The sequence below is a fragment of the Rhinolophus sinicus genome, chromosome 3 (assembly GCF_057876585.1).
Source record: "Rhinolophus sinicus isolate RSI-liver-muscle chromosome 3, RSI-T2T, whole genome shotgun sequence".
In the NCBI taxonomy this organism is placed as follows: Eukaryota; Metazoa; Chordata; class Mammalia; order Chiroptera; family Rhinolophidae; genus Rhinolophus; species Rhinolophus sinicus.
The window spans coordinates 190913288-190940648 of record NC_142503.1 but is presented as its reverse complement, the minus strand read 5'-3'; the positions used below and the strand labels follow the sequence as shown (position 1 = coordinate 190940648).

Below are 27361 nucleotides of genomic sequence, written 5' to 3'. Positions count from 1 at the left end.
AGAAAAAGAAACTGAAGGAAAATAAAAGATGCTGAACTTCAGCTAAATGTGTCTCTACCATAAAAATTCTTAAAACATTCCCTTGAAAGATAAGAAAAATTAATATAAAAATCATCAAGAAGTTGGAATCAGGCTTGCTCTAAAAAGCTGCAGTTCATGCATTTGATTTTTTAGAGTGATTATTTCCCTGCCATTAAAGATGAATAAATTTACATACTTACAAGTCCTCCTACTACCCTTCCCCCTCACTTCCCAATTTTTGTTAGGTACATAATTATTTTTATAGGGTAAGAGTTTGCAAGGGTTACATTTTGTTCTTAAACCATAAATTCCAAAGCTGTTTAGTCTTAATTCTGTACTTAAAAACAATTCAAAACTCATCTCCAGTATTTTGTTAAAAATCCTCAATTCTCCTCTTTTTCTTTTTTTAAGGAGGGTGCAGCTCACAGTAGCCCACACGGGGATCAAACAGGCAACCTTGGTGTTATCAGCACCACGCTCTAACCAACTGAGCTAACCAGCCACCCCCTCAATTCTCCTCTTGATTTTGATTTATCCCTTAGTTGACTGGATTTCAGCATAAAAAATTGTTTTCGAGAATGTGGAAACCCTGAGTGCTTTCCTGCTTGACAATGACTGCCAACGGTCATTACACTTATAGGACAATTGGGTAGAATATAAAATCCATGAGTCACACCTTCATGCTCTTAACTTTTGTAGACCTTGCTTCATTGTCATTTAATATTAGGTGCTGCTTTTGATTTTTTTATCTAGTATATTTTATTATTGATTACTCTAAACAAATTTCACCTAGACACAGCGTGCGCTTTCTACTTGCTGACCCAAGGTTTCCTTTCAGCTAAGTTTCTTCTTTTGTTCCATTTGTTCTGAGAGCTTCTTCAGGAGTGCCAATTATTCATGTCTTGGATCTCCACTGTCTATTTTCCACACCTACCATGTTTCCCCGAAAATAAGACCTAGCCGGACAATCATCTCTAATGCGTCTTTTGGAGCAAAAATTAATATAAGACCCGGTCTTACTTTACTATAAGACTGGGTCTAATATAATATAATTTAATACAATATAATATAATACCAGGTCTTATATTAATTTTTGCTCAAAAAGACGCATTAGAACTGATTGTCTGGCTAGGTGTTATTTTTGGGGAAACATGATATCAAATTTTCATAAGTTTTAACATTTCTTTGTTCTCCATATTGTTCCACTGTGTTTTTACTTGTGTTCATTCTATTTTGGTTTGACTGTAAAGCAGTTTCCTTTCTTGAGCGCTGCCACTCAGTTTTATCCTCTTTTGTTGCTCTATAATTCCTTATTTGTACCCCTGAACCTCCCCTTTGAGATTTTATTTTAAGAGAGATAATTTTGAAATTTCTCCGATGAGATGGAGACTTCTTTGTTAAGGAACAGCATGGGAAGGAGTGGAAGAAGGACGCTGAGGCACTTGGCCAACTTTCCTCGTGTTTCCAAATCTGTTCATTTCTTCTCCACGAGAGTGTGTCTCTGAGGTTCTCAGGTGTGGGTCTTCAGGAAGCTACGAGGCCCCTAGCATGGCCCCCTCAGGTTAGGCTCTCAGGTGATAACCCAGCTGCTTCCCCATCTCCTTCACCCTCTCATCTCCAGGAGACCAGGTCACAGGCAATAGGAAGAAAGAACTATCAGCCTGGTTTCTCCTTGATATTGACCTACCTTGCTATCATCCTAGCTCTTTGCAAGAACACTACCTGTTTCTCCTGTGGGGTCCTTAGATCTTGTTACTCGAATCTAAATTTCCGCCATTTGGGTACCACTTCCACATTTTTTGCCTCCTCTGCCTATCACCTCTATTAAATCAATATTCTTCTTTGAATCAATTCCCAATTTTCACTTGTTTAAAAAGTAGACATATCACTATCATAAATGCAAAACCAGTAGCACTTGCCATAAATAGGAAGTAACTATTAACATAAATGCAACGAAAACTAAACAATAAAAGTTCTAGCTAGATATAGTTGTCTGTTGGAAGCTGAGTCTGAGGTCTGTATTTTTCTGGCTAGAAAGAGAGATTAGTACAAATCAGAGGTAAGTTAAAGACCATTGGCACCCAATGAAGACTTTCGTTTTGATGTAATCACAAATGAAAGAGAACTCTAAATGAATCACCTTTCATTATGCTATTTGATATAATTAAGTGGCTGTCCACGTACCTACCACCTAAACTTATCTCCTGTTCCCCCAGTAATACAAGTCCCCCTCATTTTTGGGAAACCCCACTCCCATCCAAGGATTAATGGTTTCGTCCCCTGGGACTGTTACACTCACTTCTAAGGAAATACATTTCCTGCTTAAGGCTTGAGGCAGTGTATGTTGGCTCTCAGCATTTCACCAATTTTAGTACAGATTTTATAATATTTGGCAGGTATACTTTATGGTTTGTGGTTTGAGGTATTGCGAGTTTCCTTGTTTCATTCAAAATGGGGCTTTTTCTGTGTTTTTGCTTTGTTTTGCTTTTCGCTGCTTCCGGAAGATTTCAGGGTGGAGGGATTGGGAGGAGGGGTGTAAAAATGTCTTTCCTATCTTTAACTGAATATATACGTGATGTGCACGCCTCTAAAGTCTCTTCCATCTGTGCCACGACTGGCACAGGTCCACACAGCCCGATCTCAGGCCAGCTCTTCCAACTCGGCTGAATGCAGCGGATCTGGCACATCCAGGGGGTTACTAAGCTTCCTAGGTACACTCTGGGATATCAGAAGGTAGAGTGAGAAACTGCCTACATGCTCCTGCCCCCCACACAGAATTTCCTTCCTGTTTGTGAACTCGAGGTATCACAACATCCTTTGTGGGAACAGTGGCAACGTGCCAACTTCAGCGGTGGATGAGTGTCTTCTAAGAACACGGACTTCACACTCCCTAACTGTTGGTCTCTGCATCCGACAGCGAGTCCCTTAAGCTTGCTGGATGGGCATCACACAGGGAAGGTTCTCACAGGGTCAGAGACAGAATCAAGATGTGGATAATGTCGTTTTTGATTTTTTGGAGGAAGTTCTTTCTTATCTGGATATACAGCCGCGTGTTTTGATGGAGCCAGTTAAAGGGGGGGCCTGATCCTAATTCTTATAAAATCCAAAGCTGAGGAGCTTCCCACGCACACTGCATGAATATGAGTTCATGAAGTCCTAATGGCTCACACCAACAGGGCCGTCCCAACTTTGCTTTGGCCCTCCTCCTCCCCCTCCCCAAGCTAAGGGTCAATGAAGCCACATAGCACGGTGCCATAGATACAGGCTCACAAGATAAGGAGGTGAGCAGGGGGCCCCACTCCTGTGCCAGGTGCCAGCAGCCCTGGCAAAAGGCAGTTTCTAAGGGAACAAATGTATTTTCAAGCTTTTTTTTTTTTTAATTTATTTTTTTTTAATTTATTGGGGTGACAATTGTTAGTAAAATTACATAGATTTCAGGTGTACAATTCTGTATTACATCATCTATAAATCCCATTGTGTGTTCACCACCTAGAGTCAGTTCTCCTTCCATCACCATATATTTGATCCCCCTTACCCTCATCTCCCACCCCCCACCACCTTACCCTCTGGGTTTTTTCTCTAGTACTCTTCCCGGCCTTAGGGAATATGTGATTTTCTCCTGGACACGTTCCCTTTCCCAGCCCGTTCATGGACAGACCTGCCCTCCCTACTTGTCCGTCTCTCAGGGCAGGAGGGAACAGTGATATTTCCCTTAATTCCAGCAACTACATTCAGACCACCGTCCATTATCTCACGCCCCTTCAACAATTTTTCCTCCTTTCAACCCCAAGCCATCCCCTTAGATCACTGTCTGTTCAGTTAAGCTCCCCTACCCATTGTTTTTGGTGCCTTTAGCCCCTGACTTGTAATTTTTCTTCCTAACATCTTTACTGCCTCTGAAAAGTTGCTGTTGTTTCAAAACTCCAACTTGCTCTTACGCACCATCCTCTCTGTTGGTTGTACATCAGAGTTGTACATTACAAAACTGGTTCTACATTATAATCACAGGAGGGAGGGGTGCTTTTAAAAGAATTCTGAAGTCCAGGCCCTTCCCCAGACCAATTCAGTCACACTTTTCAGGGTGGGAGTTGTTGTTTTTTTTTTTTTAAACATCCCAGGGGACTCCAATGTGCAGCCAAAGTTGAGAAATGCTGTTTCGCTCCTTTATGTGAATTCACTCCCGCTCCTGGACTCCAGCCTGTCCTCCCGGGCTAGCGGTTTATTCTTGGCTGCACTGCCTGCTCCCTCAGCGTAGGCCCCAGGGTCACTCATTGCAACCAGGTTGTTGCCCAACTGCTAGTCTCCAACCCCGAGGGGGAATGTAAGTTGCTAGAGGAAGATATTAAATGATCTGATTCAGGCTTTCTAAGTCCACCTGGGCCCCCAGCGTGAGGCAGCAATTACCCAAGTTGGCTCGCTGTATTTATTTTCCACAGTGATTGTTCCAAACTGTTTCCACCATCCTCAGTTCCCAGGTCCATCTCTTCCCACCTCCCCCATCACTCAGCACGGGGCTTGCGTCTCTGAAATAAAGTCTTTGCTACATGAATGAACATCTGAGTGGGTTTGAACGCTCAACAAGTGGGATTAGCTCATAGGGCTTATTCCTGCTTTACTGAGATTATACCCTAAACTGGCTCCTCTTTTTATATGTACTCTTTAAATGTAGGTTTCCGACTCTTTCATTCGTTCATTCATTCAACAAATATTTACTGAAAGTCCATTTTAAGCTAGAACCTATTCTACATGCCAGGGATATCGAGATGAGATGGCCAAGATACCCCCAAGTCTATAAGCTGGTCCGTGCCTGCCTCGGGCTCCTCCTCTCCCTCTCCTTTCTTGGTGAAGGACATGGGGCCTCCTCCCATCAGAAGTAAACCTCTCAGCCAGCTCAGGCTCCCAGCCCTGCCCACTTTGTCAGAGATTCTCTTCATTGTTTCTCCAATCTTTCCCCCATCCACCCATCTCATCACCATTCAAACATGTTTCAGCATTTCTCATCTTAAAAAAGCCATCAAATAGAAAATTACCATTAGAATATCACAGCCATAACTGCTATAGGCAATATCCACCACTGGATGTTAAAATTAGTGGGCGAAAGTCTAAGGAGAAACAGGATATTTGCATAGTCTAAAAGTATCTCACAGGCCTCCCAGTATTCATTAATTACAATGGGAAAAACAATTACTTTGGAGTAGAGAAACATAGCAAACACCACCTTAACCAAGTGTTCGAGGTTAACCTCACAAGTGCTAAGAATATAAACTTCTTGTACCCAATAAGGTGAATTGATGAAGACCACATCACCTCTGTAGCACTCTTGACAAAAAATGTGCAACCTCACTTTAATCACAAGAAAACATCAAGCAAACTCAAATCATAGGGCAGTCTCTAAAATACTCAACCAGTATTTTTCAAGAGTTTAGGTCATGAAGTTAAGGCAAGACTAAGGAACTGCTACAGATTGGGAGAGACCAAGGAGCCATGACAATTAAACATAATGTAAGGTCCTGGATTGGATCTTGGCATAGAGAAAGGGCATGGTTGTGTTCCAGTGAAACTTTATGGACACTAAAATGTCAATGTCACATAATTTTCCCGTGTCACAGTACATTCTTCTTTTAATTCTTTTTCAACCATTTAAAAATATAAAAGCCATATTTGTGGAAAAAGTGGTAAAATCTGTAGAGTCTTTATTTAATGATCTACCCATGTTAATTTCTCAGTTTTGATGCTTGAGCTATGGTCTGTCACATATTAACATTAGGGGAAGCTGAGTGGACGGTATGTGAAAATTCTGTACTGTTTTTGGAGCTCTTCTGCAATTTTAAAATTATTTACAAATAAAAAGTAAACAAACAAACAAACAAAACCTCCCTGGATCCTTCCTTCTCTTTTTTCCTTCAGAGACAAAATCCTTGAAGAAGATGTCCACACACTCTGTTTTTATTCCACCTCCCATTTTCTCTACCGAAACTGCCTTGGATATTATCACCAATGGCACCAAAGTTGGCAAATTCACGGGCTCTTTCCACACCTCATCTTATGTGACCTTTCAGGGCATGTGACACAGCTGACCACTCCCTCCTTCTTGAAACACTTTAGCTTCCAAGAAACAAACTCTCCAGGTTTTTCTCCTACTTCTCTGACTCCACCTTTCATTCCAATGTCACAACGTTAAAATTCCTTAGATTTCAGTCCTGTGCTCCTCTTCTCTCCTGCACATTCTCTCCCCAGGGAAGCTTACTCATATTGTGGTCTCAGACAGCATCTATATGCCAATGATTACTCTATCCTAGATCTCTCTGCAGTGCTCCAGACTCATATATCCACATAGCTACTTAATATTGGCATTGGATGTTCTGAATGTAACCTCTTGATATTCTCTCTGATGTGCTTTTCCTTTAATTCACTGCTCTCCTTAAATGGTACCACCACTCTCTTCCATCCACCCAGTTGCTCAGGAGAGAAAATTTGATTTCAGATACCCCTTTATCCCTCACCCATCAAATCCAATCCTTTATGAAGTCCAAAATGTATATCTAGGAACATTCCATTTCTTTCAATATCTACTGTACCTACTGTCATCTTTTGCCCAGTGATAACCTCCTAACTGGTCTCCCTGTATTTCCTCTTGCTCCCTCCAGCCGTGTCCAAACACTAACCACAGTGACCTTTTGAAAATAGTACCCCAATTACATCATTCACCTGTTAAATCCCTTCCATTCCTTCTAACTTCATAGGGGAAAAAAAACTCCAAAAATATTAATAAGTCCTACCATACACTCTGTGATTGGATATCTGCCTGCCTTCCTCACCTCATCTCTTGCTTACTGTGGACCTTTGGCTTTCTCTCAATCCCTAAAATACAATGGGCCCTTTGCTTGCCTCACGACTTTGCATCTGCACCTTCCTAGAATTGTAGCCCCCAATAATTCACTTGTGAAATCATCAAGGTAGGCTAGATTATGCTTTGGTAGCAAGCAACACCAACATTGCCATAGCTCATGCCTGATAAGATTTATTTATTGCTCACATGGCAGTCCGATGTAGGTCAGGGTGGCTCTTCTTCAAGTGGAGACTCAGGGGTTCAGGGGTCCTCTAAATTGTGGTACCCCACATTCGAAATGCAGCCTTTGTAGTTGCTGTGGAAAGAGTAAAGAGTGTGAGTGATTATGCATGGGGCTTTCTCTGCCGGGCTTGGAAATGGCCCACATCGTGTCTGTGCACACCCCATCGGGCCAATCACAGTCACATGACCCTATCCTAACTTCAAAGGAAAAAAAAATTGTAGTTTTTCTGTGTGTCCAGGAAGAGGAAATGAGATTGGTGAGCATCAGGCCAGTCTCTGCCACTTCCTGGTAAAACCTACTCATCTTTAAAGAATCAGCTTAAATAATACTTCCTTATAAAGGCCTTCAAGTTTTTCTGACCTAAATTAGACCCCCCCTGATATATTCTATTGTAGCACTCTATGATTTTCCTTTACCTCGTTATCACCATGTTAAGTTTCCATTTCCTTATGTAATGATTTAAGATTTATTTCCATTTCTAGATGGCAGGCGCTACGAGAGCAAGGATTGCATGTTTTGCTTTCATGGTGCTTATAGCATCTACCACAGTACTTGGTAGATAATTGGTGTAAAAGTTGTTAAGTGAACAAATGAACAATTACACACAGTCATTCCCTGGCTACAAACAGCACACTACTTGTGAAGAAGAAAGACAGGTATGTAGACAGTCATGGTTTAGTGGGATGAATGTTCCATGCAGGTAAGCCCCGGGAGCTGAGGGCAACCTGAAGAGGGTGTCCAGACATCTGTGCTTTATCTTCCATGGCAATCTAATCCAGGAGTCTGTAAACTACAGCCTGCAGGCCAGGTCTGCTTTACCGCCTTTTTTTTTTTTTTTTTTTTTTTTATGGCCCAAGAGCTCAGAATGGTTTTTATATTTTTAAATGATTGAAGAGAAAGGAATAAGAATACATTATGACATGTGAAAATTATGTGAATTATAATTTCAATGTCCATAAATAAAGTTTTGTTGGAACACAGCCATATCCATTAGTTTACTTATTGCTTATGGCTGATTTCAATAGCAGAGTTGCATAGCTGTGAAAGAGATCACATGGTCAGCACAGCCTAAAATATTTACTATTTGGTCCTTTACAGAAAAACTTTGCTCACCTCTGATCTAGTCCATGCTTAGTTTAGAAGTTCATTTCTATGTGAATTATGTCCAAGTGTCCATCTTTAATCCTCTCCTTTTTCCATTCTCATGTCCACTGCCAGAAATCAGGCCCCCCTAAATTCTGTCTATGCAGGAGTGTTTTTGCCCTGCTATCTTTCTCTTCCTCCCTTCAATCTATCCTTCTAACTAACTTCTAAGAGAACAACTTTGATATTTGTAATGGAGGGGCTCAGCTCCCAGCAGGTGAACGCGGGATATAGTAAGGCTGAAAAGGGACAACAATGGAGCCACGGATAGGTGGTTCATACCACTGTATTCTCGATGGCGGTTGGTCGAGACAAGGGAAGCAAACATCCGCCAATACCTCAACCAGGGGTATTCCTGCACCACAGTCTCAATGGTGGCCGGAGGAGACACAGGCAGTAGAATCCTCAAGATCTGCACTTGCCAATGTAGCCGCTGCAGTTATATAGCATACAGAACAATAGTGGCTGGCGGCCAACTGGTTACAGCTGACGGCCAACTGGTTATAGCTGATGGCCAACTAATTACATAAGTGCTTGCATGTGCGGGTTACATAACCAAGCCAGCACCTTTCCACATGAGGCTGAGATCTTGGAAACTGCTCTCTGGCACTCCGTCCCAACAATATTGTAACTAGTCTTTGAGGCTCCTCATCTTTAATTAAATAAAATCTGCACTGTTTAGCATGGTAGTCAAGGTTCACCATTATCTTACCACATCTTACCTTTTTAGCATGTCTTTTACATCATACTCCATGCAGCCCATCCTTACTTAACCCATCCTTTCCTTCTTTACCTCCAGGCCTATGTTCAAAGTTACCATCTCTGTATGAAATGTCTGCTTCTGGTATTTCCATCTTACCCATCCTTTAAGTTGGTTATTTCAAATGCCCCCTTGCCCTAAAAGCCTTCCCCACCTCCTCTACCGAGAATAATTATTGGCATCTGTGTGATTCTCTAACAGTTTGAATGACTGTTTTATTTCAAATCCAGCTTTATGGTTTCCTGTGTATACATACAGATTGTCTGTTTCTCATGTCCTATTGAAAGTCTCTCAGCGGCAGGGATTATATTTTAGTAATCTCTGTATCGTTTTGGTGCCTAGGATGTGTCTTGCACAAAATGGAAATGTCTATCCTTTGCAAAAGTTGTGGAGAGCTGGGATTGTGAATTTTTGCTAAGAACTACCTGTATTTAAGTACAAATCGACTAAACTTCTTTAGGGCTCACTAGCGCGAATAACACCTTTTTAAAGACACGTTGTCTTCCAGCTGTCACACATCTGTGTATCGCTATCTGGGACCCTCAGGTACGTCTGCAAACACGTGTGTGAGAAGCACCTCCCCTCCCCAGACCCCGCCTCTGTCCGCGGTGATTGGCAGACCAAACATTAAAATCAGCCCTCTCCGCCCTTTCAGCATTAGCCAATCAGAGACCCCGAGATCCTCCTGACTACTAGACACTATTTACTAACAGATCGAAGCTGGGGAATAGGGGTGTGACCATTCTGGGGAGGTCAGGGAAGGGAAGGTCCCGACTGCGCGTGCGCACCAGTGGAAGTGGGCGGGGCACAATCTCGATTTCACCAATCGGAGTGGTCGCGCTCCTCCCTCTCCTGCCTCCCCGCCAAGCAACAACAATTCGAGGAGCGGGGCGGGGTAGCTCGAGAAGCACCAGAGAGGATTGCCCAATGGAGGCCGGCGTTGACAGATGCGCGCGCCCTGTGCCCAATAAGCGATGGCGGCTCGAATGGCTCCTGTACCTTGCTGGCTGTGGGCGGAGCGGCTTGAAGGAGGAGGCGGCGGACTAGGGGGCGGTTTGGTTGCGCGGTACTAGCGGTGCCCGCCGTAGGGGGAGGAGGCGGAGGAGCGAGCCGTGCGGCCAGAGCGGGAAAGAGACTCGTCTCTGCGTCCGAGTTCTGGAGCCGCCGCACCGCGGCTCCTGGGGCTGCAGCGGGAGCTGTGAGGGGCCGGGCGTCCTCTGTCTTTGGGGTCCCCTTGTAGAACCCCGCGGGATCGGAAAACGGAGAAGATGGAGGAGGGCGGCAGCGGCGCCGCGGGGACCAGCGGGGACGGAGGCGCCGGGGGAGAGCAGCTCCTCACTGTCAAGCACGAGCTGCGGACGGGTGAGCGACCCCGCCTTCTGCCGGCCGGGCCCGGCGCGGGGGCGCGCCCCGAGGGCACGCGGGTGCCCGCGCGGGCCGGGGGGGCGCGGGGCTGGGCAGTCGCCGCGGGGGGCGGGCCCGGGGCGGGGCCTCGCGGGCGGTGCAGGAGGCAGGGGGTCCCGGGATGTGGGGGCGCGCCCAAGGGGAGCGGTCGGAAAGTTTTCGGCAGCCGGGGAATGAGCGGCGGGCTCTGGGCGTTGGAGCCCGCGGGGCAGCCGACAGCTGCCTGTTGGCACTCGTCTCCGAGGATGTCTTCGGGCCCCCTTCCCGCACAGGTGACACATCTGTCACTGCATCCTGTTTGGGGTAAAAGGTGCGCCTTCCTCAGTTGGGGAGAACGACACTTTGTTTTGGAGCGTGACTCACTTCTCCACCCCTCTGCTTCCCGTGAGGTGGTCCTGGGGGGGCTGTGTGGAACCATCCCTTGAGGTGCTGGGGTCCTGTACTAGGTGACAGGGAGGCTGTCCCAGCGCTTTTCAGGCGTGCATTCTCCAGTGAGATAAAGAGGGATCGCGGGCCCCGGGGACTGAGTGCTTTTATTTGCAATTGTCATGAAATACTATACTTGGCCTTGAATTTCCTTCAAAGGTCCCTTGAGATGAAGACTATAAATTTAAAGCTCTAGGTAAAAGCGACTAGCTAGCCGGCTTAAGCACTTACGTTCTAATGTTTGAGATCACTAGAGTTGTCCCAGCTTTATATTTGTTACTTTATTCGTTGTGTGGGTCCGGGTTCCTATTAGAAAATGCTTATTTGGACTAATGATTAAGTTTGCATTTATATCTGTGGAGCCCAGTTTCGTATAAGAGATTATTTTTTATTTCTGTCAGATACTACATTAATGAGTTGTTCATTATTACTGTTAAATATTCTTGTGGACGTTTATAAAGGTTTTTGATGGAGCTACTTTGGAATATTGGATATTCTTTGATTATGTAGACACAAAGCTTATACAGCAGGTTTCAGGTGCATGCTTAGGACATCTTGTTACTGTTTTGAACAGATTGTAAAGTTAGATCTGTCACTATTCTTTTAGTTTTTGTTATTTCTAATTTGATTGTCAGTTATTCCACGGAGTGCCAAGTGGTGAGTTGGTTTAAGAGGATGTCACATGCATGGTTACTAATTTCAACATTTTTAAACATTGTTTTTTTGGTCGTTGTGAATTTATGTATCTTGAGCCAGTTACTCCTTAATCTTTTTAAGTTCCTAGTATAACCTGTGTAGGTTTGGTTGGTTTGATTTTTCTCTCTCAATTTAATAGACAACTGATGTTTTCAAAGGCCTATTAAAACATTTATTCCGTATTAATATCTGATTTGTGCCTGGCTCAGTGTTAGGTGCTTTCTTGTGTGGAGATTTTTCATTTCTTTTTCTTAGCTTACATAACGAGTCACTGCTTTATATATGTAGAATCGTGCTGTACTGCAAAAGCTACTTGAATCATATGCTCCTCAGTCATTGACCATAGTACAACAAGCAGCTTTTTGCTAAATGACCAAAGAGCAACTTATTTGTTTTTAATAGTCAACCAACTGCTCAGTTTCTGGGTTTTGCAAACAATGCTAGTTTTGTAGAAAACAATGAGTACTGCTTTATTTCCCCTTCTCTACTGTGTGAATCATCAGCTTCAAGTTTGCATTTCAGAAATTTTTCTGATGGATGGTGAGATTACACTGAATTCATTAGTACTGTTTAACTGTCAAAGGAAATGAATAGTCATTTTGATTTATTGCTGACCGGATATAGTGGTCAAAAGCACTGTTAAAATGTAGCTTGAAAAATTCACTCATCTTCAGCCAACTGTGCTCCTGTCAGCACATGATGCTATAATAGGCGCCAAGGTAATTTGATCTGATACGGTCCCTTGCTTCTCAAAATGTGGACAAGTCTATAGTCATATCAAGTCAGCAGTTGGTGATTGCCCATCTGTGGCCAACACTGTCTGGTATGCGGTAGGATGAATGAAAAGGCAATAAAAGTCACATGTAAGGGCATGGAAATTGTTGCAGTTGTGTAGACTGAGCAGCATGGTATACCTGGCCCTGGAAGACTTCATTCTAAATCCCAGCTCTGCCATTTCATAGCTGGGTAGACTTAGACGAGTCACTGTACTCTTTCAGACTCACTTCTCTCATCTACAGAGTGTGAAAATTGAATGAGACCCTGTTGAAAAAGTGCTACGCAGGTTGCTTGGCACGTATTAGGCACTCAGGAGATGTTGGCTGAATGTCAACCTGAAAATCATTCCATAACAGTGTCTTTTCTTCAAGTGTGTGAATTAATCTAATGTAACTTGGAAAACGAATCACTCATTTGTGCTCAAGCTATGCCACCTTGCACGGCTATCATCTTTTTCGGTACATGTCTTCTGAAGTAGAGGGTTAACTCCCCACAATCCCTGCTGCTGCTTAGCAGCCTGTGCATATCTCTTTAATAACATTTAACACAGATACTGTATAATCAATTTACTTGTCTGTGCTAGAATGTAAGGTCCTTGAGACCTTGTTCTTTATTCTTTATCCATGTTCTTTGTCTATTTTCAGCCCCTGGTATATGGTGGGCACTCACATATTTATTGAATGAATTCACGGAATGGATGAAAATCGAGGACCAAGTCTAACCATTTATTGTATTCTCAGTACGTTGGACATACTAGCTGGTTGATAAATTGATGACAGTGGCTATAAAAGCTGAAGGAATGAAGAGTAAAGAATTGATTAGACTGGTTAAACATATATTTCTTGAGCACTTTATGTTTTCTAGACTAGATGGTCGTGATGATACCAGAATGACTAAGAAAATGTCTTGCCCTCTGATAGTAGGGGAGCAGGCCATGTAAACCAGTCATTAGAATATATTGTCATAAGTATAATATTAGAGGGATATACAGAGTATATAGGGAGCAAAGAAAAGGTTAGGACTTTTAGGTTTCAAATAATCGACTCTAATTCTGTTGAACAACAGCAACAAAAAATGGTGGGGGTATTATTGGAAGGATACTGGGTTATCTTACCCATTCACTTATTCAATAAATGTTTCATTACCTCTTACGTACTGAGTGCTGCTTTAGATACTGGGGTTGCATATGGTCTTCCCACTGGAAGGATAGAGTTGCAGCAGGAATCGCTGGAACCAGAGGCTTATGTTGTCTGTACTCTCTCCGTCTTGGCTTGTCTGTTGTAATGACTTTATTCTTCTCCACTGCTGTCCAACTTTTCCCACATGGGAAAGAACATGCCTGCTGACAGGCCTCAAGTTTTACATCTTACAGCTTCAGGGACTGGAGAGACACTGCCTTTTACTTAGCATAGGGTACGTATACAAATCAGGAAAGGACATTATTGGCCCGACTGGTCAGGTGCCCTCTTTCGGATCATTCAGCTAAGGCGGGAGAATGGGAGTATGTCCGGCTAACATGACAGCTACTACAGTAAACATATGGATGGAGGCGAAAAGGAACTCTTAGAAGAGGGAGGGTTGCTGGGAAGACATTTCCTTAGGTGTCCATCATTAGGAGAGAGAGCCTAACGCTGAGGAGAGGGTTAAGGAAGGGGTATTAGTTATCTATTGCTGTGTAACAAATTACCCCCAAACTGAGTGGTGTATAAAGCAACGTGATTTCTGCAGGTCAGGACTTTCAGCGTTGCTTAGCTCGATGGTTGTGACTCCGAGTGTCTCATGAGGTTGTAGTAGAGATGTTGGCCGGGGCTGCAGTCTCCTGAATACTTGTTTAGGGGCTGGAGGTTCCCCTTCTAAGACGGCTCACTCATGTTGTTGGCCGGATGCTCCATAAGGATGGCTGAATGTCCTCATGACAGTTGGCTGCCCCAGAGCAAGTGACTGAAGAAAGAGCAAGGTGGAAGCCACCATACCTTTTTTGTTAAACAGCTTTTTCTGAGATATAAGTTACATACCATAAAATCCACTTCTTTAAAGTGTACAATTCAGGGAATTTTACGTATTTATAGAGTTATACAACCATCACCACAATCTAATTTTAGAACATTTCCATCACTTTAAAAAGAAATGTCTTACCCGTTTTATATCAGTCACTCCACATTTCCACCACCCATCCCTAGTCCTAGGCAACTGCTAATTCTACTTTCTGTTTCTATATATTTGCCTATAATATAATAGAGTTTTACAAAATATGGTCTTTTATGACTGGCTTTTTTCACTGAACATAGTGTTTTCAAGATTCCTCCATGTTGTGTCATGTATCACAACACATGTTTTTAAATTAATGGTATTCCGTTGACGGATATACCATATTTTGTTTATCCATTCATCGGTTGATAGACATTTGTGTTGTTTACACTTTTGGCTATTGTGATTAATGCTGCTGTGTACATTTGTGTACAAGTTTTTTGTGTGGACTTACACTTTCTTTTGGGTATGTACTAAGAGTTAATTACTGGATCACATGGTAAGTCTGTGATTAACTTTGTAAGTTTTCCAAAGTAGCTGCACCACTTTCCAGTCCCACGAGCAATGTACAGGGGCTCCAATTTCTCCACCTCCTGCCAACACTTGTTATTATCTGTCTTTTTGCTTATAGCCATCCTAGTGAGTATAAAGTGGTATCTCATTACGGTTTTGATTTGTGTTTCTCTAATGACTAACAATGTGGAGCATCTTTTCATGTGCTTTTGGGCATTTGTATATCTTTGGAGAAATGTCAACTAAGATCCTTTGCCCATTTTTTAATTGGGTGATTTGTCTTTTTATTATTGTGATCTGAGAGTTCTTTATATATTCTAGATAAAAGTTCCATATCAGATATATGTTTGTAAATATTCTTTTACGAAGTGAGTTGTCTTTTTGTTTTTTGGATGGTATCCTTAGAAGCACAAAGTACTTTAATTTTGACAAAGTCCAGTTTGTCTACTTTTTATTTTGTTTCTTGTGCTTTTGGTGTTGTATCTAAGAAATCATTCACTAATCCAAGGTCATGAAAATTTACGTCTCTGTTTTCTTTTAAGAGTTTTTGGTTTTAGCTATTACATTTAAGTTTTGATCCATTTACTGAAAGACTAAGTCCTTATTTTATTGTCTTGGCACCCTTGTCAAAATCAATTGATCAGAGAGGTATGGGTTTATTTCTGGATCCTCAATTCGAATCCAGTGATCTTTATGTCTGTCCTTATGCTAGTGCCTCACCATCTTAACTATTATACCTTTTTAGTAAGTTTTGAAATTGAGAAGTGTGAGTCTTCCAGCTTTGTTCTTCTTTTTCAAGATTGTTTTGGCTGTTCCGGGTCCCTTGAATTTCCACATGAATTTCTGCAAAGCTAGCTGGGATTCTGGTCGGGATTGCATTGACTCTGTAGAGCAATTTTGGGAGTGTCGCCAACTTAGCATATTAGGTCTTTTGATCCATGAATGTGCATTGTTTTCCCATTTATTTAGATCTTTCCTTTCAACATTTTGTAGTTTTCAGCGTATAAGTTTGCATTTATTTTCTTAAATTTATTCCTACATATTTTATTCGTTTTGATTTTATTGTAAAATGAATTATTTTTTAAATTTAGTTTTTGGAATATTCATTGCAAATCTATAGCGACGCAATTTGTTTTTGTATCCTGTAGTGTTGCCGAACTACTTTATTAATTCTATTAGTTTTTTTTGGTGGATATCTTAGGCTTTTCTGTTTACAAGATTATGTCATCTGCAGATAGAGATACTTTTACTTCTTCCTTTTCAATCTATGTGTCTTTTACTTAAAACTCTTGCTTAACTGCCCTGGCTAGAACCTTCAGTACAATGTTCAATAGAATGGTGAGAGCGACATCGTCTTGTTCCTGATCTTAGGGGGAAAGCTTTCATCTTCCACTATTCAGCAAGAAGTTAGCTGTGAGTATTTTTGTAGATGTCCTTTATCAGGTTGAGGTGTTTTTATCATGAAAAGGTTTTGGATTTTTAAAAAATATATATTTTATTAAATTTATTGGGGTGACAATTGTTAGTAAAATTACATAGATTTTAGGTGTACAATTCTGTATTACATCATCTATAAATCCCATTGTGTGTTCATCACCCAGAGTCAGTTCTCCTTCCATCACCATATATTTGATAGGTTTTGGATTTTGACAGATGCTTTTACTGCATCTGTGGAGATGATTGTGAGGTTTTTTTTTATTATTGATATGGAGTATTACATTAATTGATTTTTGAGTGTTAAGGTAACCTTGCATTCCTGGGTTGAATCCCACTTGGCCATAGTATGTATTTCTTTTTAAATACCATGCTGGATTCAGTTTGCTAGTATTTTGTTGAGGATTTTTTTGTTTCTATATGCGTAAGAGATATTTGTTTATAGTTTTTTTTGTGTGTGTGTGTGATGCCTCTGTCTGGTTTCCCCAAAATATGCTGGATTGATTTTTGCCACCAATTAAAGATCTTACCTGTTTGACTGCTGGCATCTCTACTTAGGGTATTGTAGGTGAAGGCTAACAGATTTCTAGCTAACTGTATTTCTACCTCTGCTCCCAATGTGCTGTGTGACCTGGGGCAAGTCATTTTACCTTTCTGAGCCCAAGTTTTCTCATCCATAAAGTACAGGTGTTGGATTGAGTTATATCCAGAGCACTTACCAGCATTAAGCTGGTGTTCTATGCAATGTCTATGGAAGTCTTGGTATAGACAAAAGTCAGGAATGGTGATTAACTTTAAAAGATAATTCTGTTTTACCAAAGGATTGATGATTCAATCTCACTGAAAACAAGAGTTCCCTGATGCTCTTTGAATGTGATTCCATTTATATTGATTTAATTTATAATTAGCTCTTTAGGAACATAATGATTACGTACAGTAAGAGATTTTGAAAGATTTCAGTGGCAATCTTAGTTATTTGTGAGAATAGTGCAGCTCTCCTTTTCACGTTATACATGCATAGATATATATTTCTGTCTCTGTGTGTGTATTTTTTATAGTACTTTTCCATTTATTCACACTTTCCTTGCCTTGAGAAGAGTAGACAGAACTTGTTCTCTATCTTTAGTTTTATAGGGTACATTAGGAAGGTTAAAATTATAAATAGGTTTTGATAGTACCCTCGTTTAATTCCCTAGAGCCTAGACCTTAAAGGAAAATCCCTTCTTAACTTTCTACCACAAGTCTTAGAGATTAAGAAAATGATCTACTTGGGCCAAGTAGGTGGCCTCTCATCTCTTAAGTCAGGGAGGATTTCTGGTATATTTTGTATTTGTAATCCCTAAGGGGAAAAACCTTCTTAGGTGGCAAGTCTACTGTTGTATCAAGACTCAGTGTTCACCTGGATTCCAAAGCAACGAAGAACCTTGAGACCTCAGCTTCCTGGAGACACAAGTGGTTGGGTGGGCAGGATTGACTTCTTTCCATGGAAAAAAAGCTGATGCTTGGTGAAAACGCCTCTGGGGAAAATCTAACATAATAATATCATGTGTTGATGGAAGCTTCACAGTTAAATGCCCTGTTGAGAGTTGTCAATCCCAAAATGCAGTGGGAGGGAGGGGTTGTCACAGTTACCTCCTTTGAGCTCCCGTAATGATTTACGGATGTCTGTGCATCTCAAAGTTATGAGCTCTCCTACATGCCTCTTGTTTGCCAGGGAAGATGAAGAGGGTCTAAAATAGAATCTTGCCCTTATTTTTGTCTCTAGCGATACCCTTCTGGGTTCAGGTATAGCTTTTCCTCTGAAAATCATGTAAATTCTCTGGACTTTGTGTGTATATATACATATTTCTAAAGTTGCCACTGAGTTGGCGCTCTCACTTTTTTTTTTTTTTTTTTTTAAATATTCCGTAGGCATCTTCCCCTGTGCCTGCAGGGAGGATAAGCAGTCAAAGTTCTCAATTTTTAGTATAGTACTTGGTATTGCAGTTACTTTATTTCACACTCAAGTTTTTGTGTAGGTGTGCTTTTTATATAATCAGTGTGTTCCTGACAAAAAGTTGTGTAAATGGTATTTTTGTAGTATATCAAATTATTTGGAATATAGAAGATCTAATCATTCTGTGATTACCTCTTGAATTAAAAAGTTTTTTGATTAGGTTCTCCATTTGTGGCTTTACTCTCATTATGTAGATTTGGCCTCACATTGCTGTTTTGTGACAGCATCCTTACAATTTAGATAGCTGCACACAGGTGAATGATGAGGTCTTGTGTGATAGGCTGAATAAAGACCCCTTCCCCGCAACCAGTGTCCATGACCTAACCCTAAACCTGTGAATGTATTTCCTTACATGGCAGAGAAACCTTGCAGATGTGTTTAAGGACTTTAAGATGGAAGATTATCCTGGATTATCCAGGTGGGCCCAATGCAAACCCAGGCCGCTAATAAGAGGGAGGCAGGAGGGTCAGAGTCACAGAAAGTGAAGGGAGGATGGAAGCAGAGGGAGAAAAGGAGGTGAGATGGAAAAAACAGGGATTCTTGCCAGTGCTGGAGGGGCCACGAGCCCAGGAATACGGGCAGCTTCTAGAAGCTGAGGAACAGATATTACCTGGAGTGTCCAAAAAGAACAGAACTCTGCTGTCACCTTGAGTTTATTTCTGTAAGACCCGGTATCAGACTTCTCATCTCCAGAACCATAAGAAAACAAATGTGTGTGGTTAATAAAATATGAAGTTTGTGTTAATTTTTTTGCAGCATCAATAGGAAACTAATACATCTTGCTTAAGATGGGATAAGCCAAGAGATAATTTTACCCCTAGCCTGGGTAGCTAAGTATGATAACAATGTGAAGCAGTCATTGAAACCATTGTTTTAGTAGAAAATGGTTAATATGTGTCGTGCTTAGCCGAAGTAGAATGGTGTCCTCTCTAAGGAATCCAAGAAGACATTCCTTCCTGATCTTAGTCCCAGGGCTAGATGAGCTGCTTTTGACCAGCTGTTCTGGTTTTCATAGGCACGCTCTGAAGTGGGTCCCTGAGGAGAACTCTTTTATCAAGCTGGTGCCAGAAAGCTTCAAATCTGAGGCCTACACCACGTAAAGTTGTGGTCTGGCATGCATCTCAAACCTCTTCCGGGTACCATTTTATGTCCCTAGACTTTCTTTTTATTTTTCCTTCTTTCTAGCTTTGTTATGCTTTAGTTAAGCCAAGTAATTTACCTTAAATCTTTTCTGGACCAAGGTAGGGATTAGGTAACTATATAAGTAAGTAAATACACATTTGTAAACATATATATACACCATCAATAATATGGAAAATATGGGAAGAAATTTGACTTTCTGTACAGTGTTTTGCTTCTTAAATAAGATCTCTGTTGTATGGTGTTTATGTTATTTTTATATTTCTCCTAAAAAGAAAAAAAAGTGAGGTCTCTAATTAATTAATAGCACTTTTGTTTTGTTTTTTCCAAAAAAAACCATAATGAGAAATCAGTAAAATAGAGGCATGCTTTTAAAGAAGAATTCTAGTAGCCAAAAGGTGGAGAGAGTACACAGGGCTGTACTTGTACTAGGCCGTCTTCTGCATTAGTGGAATATCCCATCGTTACCTGGAAAATTTTGTCAACTGAAGCACTCTGTCCTCTAACCACATCAATAGTCTGGAGTAGAGTTCTATATGTTTTTCTTAGAGGAAAAGCTATTTAAAATATGTAACAAGGATAATGTGTCACTTCATATCTAAACAGGGTGCTGCACTAAGGGCATGAACACTGAGACTTGGAGGTAGATTTGCAAGAATCCTTTCCTGTGAACTTGCCCCTGCTTTTTCTTTAGGTGTAAACGTCATTTGTTCATAAGGAAACACCATAATTAGGGCTAGATTAGGATGAATATAACGGAGCCACACACATATCAAAACTTATAACTTTGACCCAATTCTGCCATGTCTAAGTTGGGAAAACCACCACAGTTTTATTCATCCATTAGATTTGTTGAGTTCAGGGACTGTACCAGATGCTGGGTTTTAGTAGGGAACAAATTAGACATGGCTTCTGTCCTCATTGAACTGTACCTAAGAGAAAGACCTTCAATACATAATCATACAACTAACTGTTAATATACGATTGCAATTGTGATAAATTCTGTGCAGAAGTAGTGAGTGACGTGAGAGTGTCTAACAGGGTGACCTGGCATTGGATGAGGGGTGAGAGAAGGCTTCTGTGAGGCAGTAATGTTCAGGGAATGTCCTTGTTACTATGGGGCCATAGATCATTTCTGCCAAAGGTAGCAACACAGATGACCCCATCGGGAAAATGGCTTGGCACACCAGGGAAGAAAGGCCTCTGTGGCTTGAGGATCCTATCCAAGCATGAGAATCATAGGAAATGAGACTGGAAAGGTAGCTGGGGCTATTTTGTGCATGGTTTTGTAGGTTATGATAAGGTGTACAGGCATTATTCTGAGTGAAATGTCATGCCATTGAAGGATTTTTAGAGATTCATTTTGCATTGTGAAAACTAAGTCCCACTGCTGGCAGGAGAATGGGAGGAAAGATTGTATTAAGGGAGACCAGGTAGGAGGCTATTGCAGAAGTTCAGGTAGAATATACAGGTTTGGATTAGGTAACAATTAGAGATTAAGAATTGTGAATATATTTGAGATGTATTTAGGAGATGGAATCAACAGAACTTGGTGTTATATTGTTAATGGGATTTTCTGGCTGGAACAAGTGTGTTTGAAGGTGCTATGTGTTCAGATGGTGTATTAATTTTCTATTGCTGCATAACAAATTACCACAAATTTAGTGGCTTCTAATAGCACCCATTTAGTAACAGTTCAGTAGGTTGAAAGTTCTCACAGCATGGCCAAAATTAAGGTGGCCGCCAGACTGAGTTCACATCTAGAGACTGGGTAAAAATCCACTTCCAAGCTCATTCTTGTAGTTGGCAGATTTCAGTTCCTGTAGTCATCAGCCTGAGGTCCCAGATTCCTTGATGGGTCAAATCCATCCCATGCTTTGACTCTGACTTCTAGATCTTCTCTGACCTCTAGGTCTCGTGATTAGATCAGGTCAACCTAGATAATCTTCCTATCATAAGGTCAACAGATTTGGGACCTTAATTATGTCTGCAAAATCTCTTTATCACAAGAGTAGTATCTTATATTCACTCACTAAAGGGCAGGAGGTCATGCAAAGGGTCATTGGGGTCATTTTAGAATTCTGCCTAGAATTCGCAGATGGTGAACCAGGAGTGATGCATATAGATAGGGCAGGTGGAAAAGGAAGGATCCAGTTTTATACGAAGTAAGTTTGAGATGCCTTTCACATATTCTAATGGACACATGAAAGTTTATTATACGCTACATAGCAGGTGCTTTCATCAATTCATTTAATCCACACAATAACCTTAGGAAGTGAGTACTGTTATTTTTATTCAGATTTTATAACTGGTAAGCAACTTGCGCAGGGTTACCCAGGAAGTAAGTAGGAGAGCTAGTTTTGACACCCGTGCAGTCTGGCCTCAAGGCTCTTCTAAACTACTGTGTTTTATGTCATCAGTGGAATATGGGTCTGGAGCTTGGAAAAGCTATCCAGGCTGCAGATAAAAATCCTAGCATATTGGCACTTAGGTGATATTTAAAGCCCAGGTGTAGAAGAGGTCACCTTGGGAGACATTGTAGAATGGAGAGAAAGGAAGGGGACTCAGAACTGAGCCCTGAAAAACTCCAAAACTTGGAGGATGGATAGAAAAGGAATTGCTAAGGATGGATACAGAGGAGGAACAGCCAGAAAAAACCCCAGGAGAAAACCTAGGAACTTGTGTTATGGAAGCCAAGGAGAGAGGGCGCCTCAAGGGGAGTTTGTCAGACCTGACTAACCAGCTAATATCCTTGTCAACAGCAGTTTGGGTGGAGATTTGACCAGAAGAAGCCAGATTGGAATGGGTTGAGGAGTGTATGCAAGTGAATATAACTTTTTGAGAGACTTGTTTCTGGAGGGGATTCAAGAGAGAAGCTTAGCCAGAGAGGAATGTGGGGTTTGGAGGTGGAGGTGTTATTTGTTGTTTTAAGATGAGTGATGCTAGGACATGCTTAAATACCACTAGTCTGGATCCGTGCCAGAGAAAGTGATTAAAAGTATACAGACGAGGGGATAGCTGATGGCATCAAGGTCCCTGAGAAGGGGGACATGGGATAGTGGTGGTGGCGGGGGGCAAGATTGGCCTCTCATAAGAGAAGGCCCACTGCTTCTATTATAATAGGAGAGAAGAAGGAAAGGATACAGGTGCATTTGTAGATTTGGTGGCAGGAAGATAAGGAAGTTTTGAGCTTCTGGAGTGTTTTTTCCTTCATGAATTGTGAAGAAAAAGCAATTCTTTATTCAAGAAGGGAAACTAGCCACATTGGTTTAAATATTGTTATTGGTCTTTAAAAATTTTTAACTGTAGAAAAACACAAGAAGTTGATACAAAATTTACATGCTACAAGATGAAACTTTTTAGAATATTATATAATGACTTATAGGAAGACGTTTTCAGGCAAAGCCATTAGAATGCTTCTGTGTTTTCTAGAGGTCAGTTCCCTAAACATGTGTGGATCATGCCGAAATTCTTAGTAAGCATTATGCTCTTTTTCTTCTTTCCGAAATGTTTTATAGTTAGTTCAGTTCTTCTAAGTTAAAATTATTTGGTACAAGTATTGGGAAAATAAGGCTGCTTGTTCCTACTTTATAAGCATTTGTTATTGACTCAGTTTTCATATTGGCTCAATGTAATCCCAAAATCAGCTGGATAAGTAAACACTGCTGTTTTATGCACCAAAAGTACAGTGAGTCTTGAAGGTAAGCGACCCCGGCAGTAAAAGAAAAGTAGGCAGCATTGTTTTAAAGTACACAGATATTAAATTTAACTTTGTTCTGTCTCCAACAGAATGCTGTCCAAAGATGTGGTTTGAGGCCCAACCATAAATCTAAACAGCTTCAGAATAGCTTACCACCTGGCAGTTAAAAGGAACTTAATGTGCTAGCGATTCAGCTTATTTTCAAGCTTATTTTGTAGAACTGAGCTAATTGGACCCTGCAGACGGGGATCAAAGATTTCAGGTTTCAGTTATGTACGAGCTTCCATACTATGCTGGGTACCTCCTACATTAGAGCCTGTCTGGTAAAGTGTTTTATAAATAATGTACTTTTCCCTGACGAAAAGAAAAATAAAAAACTGAAATAGCAGAGAAACGGTTCTTTCTCACTGCATACAATTGTCACCTTTTGACTGAAACACAATTAATCCAAGAAGCTTATGTTTTTGTAATGTTGAGTAAGAAAAGACAAGGTTGGGGCTGGCCCGGTGGCTCAGGCGGTTAGAGCTCCGTGCTCCTAACTCCGAAGGCTGCCGGTTGGATTCCCACATGGGCCAGTGGGCTCTCATCCACAAGGTTGCCAGTTCAATTCCTCGGGTCCTGCAAGGGATGGTGGGCAGCGCCCCCTGCAACCAGCAACGGCAACTGGACCTGGAGCTGAGCTGCGCCCTCCACAACTAAGATTGAAAGGACAACTTGACTTGGAAAAAAGTCCTGGAAGTACACACTGTTCCCCAATAAAGTCCTGTTCCCCTTCCCCAATAAAATCTTTAAAAAAAAGAAAAGAAAAAAGAAAAGACAAGGTTTTATAAGGAAAGTTACTTCACAGCTTTATTAGGTTGGTCTCAATAAATTAGATGCTAAATACATATTTCCTAGGTGGTCTGTTAAAAACAAAGCCAAATGTATTGAATAAAGATAATTGAGTCAGATTGTGCTCTTACATCTTGAAATCTTCTATTTTAGATCTTGGAGAACTTACTTTATTTTTTTTTCCTCTCCTTTCCCTGATCCTCAAATTCTTCGTCCCACAAACACAGTTGAATCTTGTAAAAAAAAAAAAAAAGTCTGTCCCTCTATCTAGTTTTTTGCTCTTACTCCCTTTTCCACGAGCTTTTGAAAAACCCGTTTATGCCTTTATCTCCCATTCACTCCGATGTGCTGTGCCATCAGGCTTCCATCTCAATCGCTCCATGGAAACTGTTCTCTGTAAAGTTACTGCTCCCAGCTCCCTGCTTTCCTAATCAGGTGGAATGTCTCCAGTTAATCTTAGAGCAGTGGCTGCTGGGTTGTCAATACTGTCCTCCCTTCACCCGGTGGCACTATGCTCTGCCGCCTGGCTCTCCATCACTGACTGCCCCGTCTCTTTCACCCGCCTCTGCCCCTCTGCTTGTCTCTTAAATGCCGGTAATCCATTGTCTGCCTTCTTTTCCTGTCACTGAACACACTCTTCTTGGGAAATCAAGATACTATCATGGCTTGAACTACCATCTGAGTCTCTTATTTTCACCTTAGAGAATAGAGTTTCTTATCCATTACTTCCAACTGCCTACTGCACATAAAACGTTTGCATAGCCCACAGGTACCTTACACAGCTCTGAAGTTGAATAACACTTCTCCCTCGCTGTCTGTATTTCATTTAGTGTCATTGCCATTCGCCATCCTGCCAGGACCCTAGCTAGAAGCAGGCTGGACTTCTTCCTCTCCCTTCCGACATTCTCGCTGCCCACCAATGTGCCCTCTCAGTTATGTCAGTTATAACTCGGAAATATCCCCCTTGTCTGTATCTTGTTCACTGTTACTAAGGCTCCTGCACAGTCTTAGTTCAGTGTCCAACTGAACGATAATGTTATAGCTGTCGTTTATTGCGCTTTATGAGTTAGGTACTCTGCCAAGCATTTGGCGTGTCTCCTTTAATCCTTACAACACACAGCGACATGATTGGTATCGTGTCTGACACCGCTGGTGCACAAGCTCACATCCCACCTGCGGCAGCGACAGTTCAGTGTGGGCACAACTCACTTCCAGTTGATGACATCTTATTGCAAGCATGCAGGCTGCACATTTTTCACCTTCTGCCCCAGGACTTTGCCTCCTACTCCAAGATTTAGAACCCTGGTGAGAGCTGGCTTAGCAAGTACAGGTGCACCTCCCAGAGTGTAGGGTGTTAATATCCCACTGGGGTAACTCTCAGTGGGGTGGGGAGTTGATAATAAATACTTCCTTTATTGACTGTAGAGTAGAATAGAAAATTCTGAGAGGCATTCTATACGTTCCTCAAAAGGTCTAGATCAAATTGAGTTGATAATGCATCCTGGTATTGGCTTTTTCTTCTTCCCAATTTCAGTCTCCTGAGTTCTTCCTCACTCCTTTTCACTGGGGTTACCTTCCAAATAAATTGCTTGCACATGAGTCCCAGCTAAGACAGGTAGTTAAAAGTGGCTGTCGTGCGGGGGACCCTGCTTGCTGCGCCATTTGTCACGCAGGGTGTCAGGCGGGGTCTCTGGTCCCGCTCCCCACACAAGAGCACAGGACACGGTGAGGCCAAAAAGGAACACCCACGGAGCCATAGGTAGGGGAGTCACACCACTATAGTCTCGCTGGCGACTGGGCTGGAGATACAGGAAGCAGGAGCCACACAATTCGCAACCCTCACTGCGCTGCTTGCAGGCGCAGCCACCATCTTCTTGTTAGCCCCCATTTTTTGCTGCCAGCGTAGCCACAGCAGTTATATTAGTGGCCAATGGCTCACTGGTTACAGCTGACAGCCAACTGGCCACAGCTGAGAGCCATCCAATCACAGTTGATGGCCATTTACTACCTGAGCCAGCACCTTTCCACGTGAGGCTGAGAGCCTGGAAACTGCTTTCTGGGGCTCTGTCCCCACAGTGGCTCTTGAAAGCATACCTTGGATAGGGTACTGGAGTGGTTCACCGGCTGGTGAGACTGCAGCAAGGGCGCCATTGCTGGCGGTAGTCATGGTGGTAACCCTGGCAGGTGTGACAGAACAATTACGAAGACTCCCACCTGCAGGAATTGGGACTGGCTTTGAATAGGAGGTGATGTGTTGCGTTATGTGATAGCTCTGGGACTTCAGTGGTATAGGGACAGTGATAATTATGGGGACTGTAAGGTTTACCGGCTTCTTTTACCTTCAGAAAACTTGAAAACTAGAGAATGACAGATGTCAGCCAGCCAGTTATCAGTGCAGGCGTCTCAGATGGGAACATCTAGGTGGATGAACCTGAGAATCTTGAACTCCGGAATTTCCCTGGATCCCCCTGGGCAGGCAGAATCAACACCTTGTTAGAAGAGAACAGCCTTTCCTTATTTGGAGACCACACAGAGATCCGACTGAGGTGGATGCCCCACAAGATAATGCTGGCCCGCCTTCAGCCTGTCCCGCTCCATACTCCTGTTCCTTCCAGAACAGTAACTAGATGCAGTTTCAGCATAATCGAATCAGGCCAGGGATGTTCATGTTGGGAGGAAATATGTACTCGGGCAGATAATTCCAGGACCTGGCCAAATATATACCTATTGGAATCGGAGGAGCATGTGGGGAGCGGTATTGGACCAGGTATTGGACCAGGAATGGCAGAATAATAAGGCCGGAGAGAGGAGAATTTATTAATATGGAGCACTTATCATAACTCAGGATTTAACTTCCTAGTAACCTGGTCGTAATGTGCTGCTGAGATGGTTTCTTGAAGCTTGGGCATGAATATGACTTATAGTAGATTAGATAAATACGCAAGGATTGCTTTGACAGAGTATCAAGGTCAGAAGTCTCAGAGAAGAGAGAATATTTGAATGGATTTATTATGTGAGATGGAGAACACACCATCTGACCGTGTTCCTTAGGAGGGTACAAAGAAAACACTTCATTTCCTAAGGATACAGCGCTGCTGAAGGAAAACAGGCTGGGGCTGATAGGAGACGCTTCCATGGGACTGGATTCCTTAGTATTCATAGAAATGATAGGATTCTGGAATAATAGAGGCCAGATGGTGGTATTTACCATCAGCGTCAAGGTGGATATAATTACCATAATGGGCCAGAGTGGCATTCAGGGTGCCCCGACCCACAGAGCTCTGTGGCAGTGGCTAATAGGTCATAGGGCAAGAAAGATGGACAACCAACCAGGACGTTACTTGACTTGTGTGATTAAGAACTTCATTGCTGAGGGATGTGAGGCTTCAGTTACCTTGCCCCGTATTGGATTATGGCTG

General features: G+C 42.0%; 1 protein-coding gene across 2 annotated transcripts in view; it reads left to right on the top strand.

Moving 5' to 3' along the window:
• The first annotated feature begins 10028 nt into the window (after positions 1 to 10028).
• Positions 10029 to 27361, top strand: part of RPS6KA5 (ribosomal protein S6 kinase A5) — a 152643-nt gene continuing 135310 nt past the window's right edge. Inside the window, exon 1 of one of the 2 annotated variants that reach the window (XM_019745027.3) lies at positions 10029 to 10359. In XM_019745027.3, coding sequence (XP_019600586.1) covers positions 10266 to 10359 — 94 coding nt within the window. In that variant the 5' untranslated portion in view covers positions 10029 to 10265. Of the gene's footprint in view, positions 10360 to 10584; positions 10712 to 27361 lie in introns of those variants that run through there. The other variant, XM_019745046.3, reaches the window with a different exon arrangement.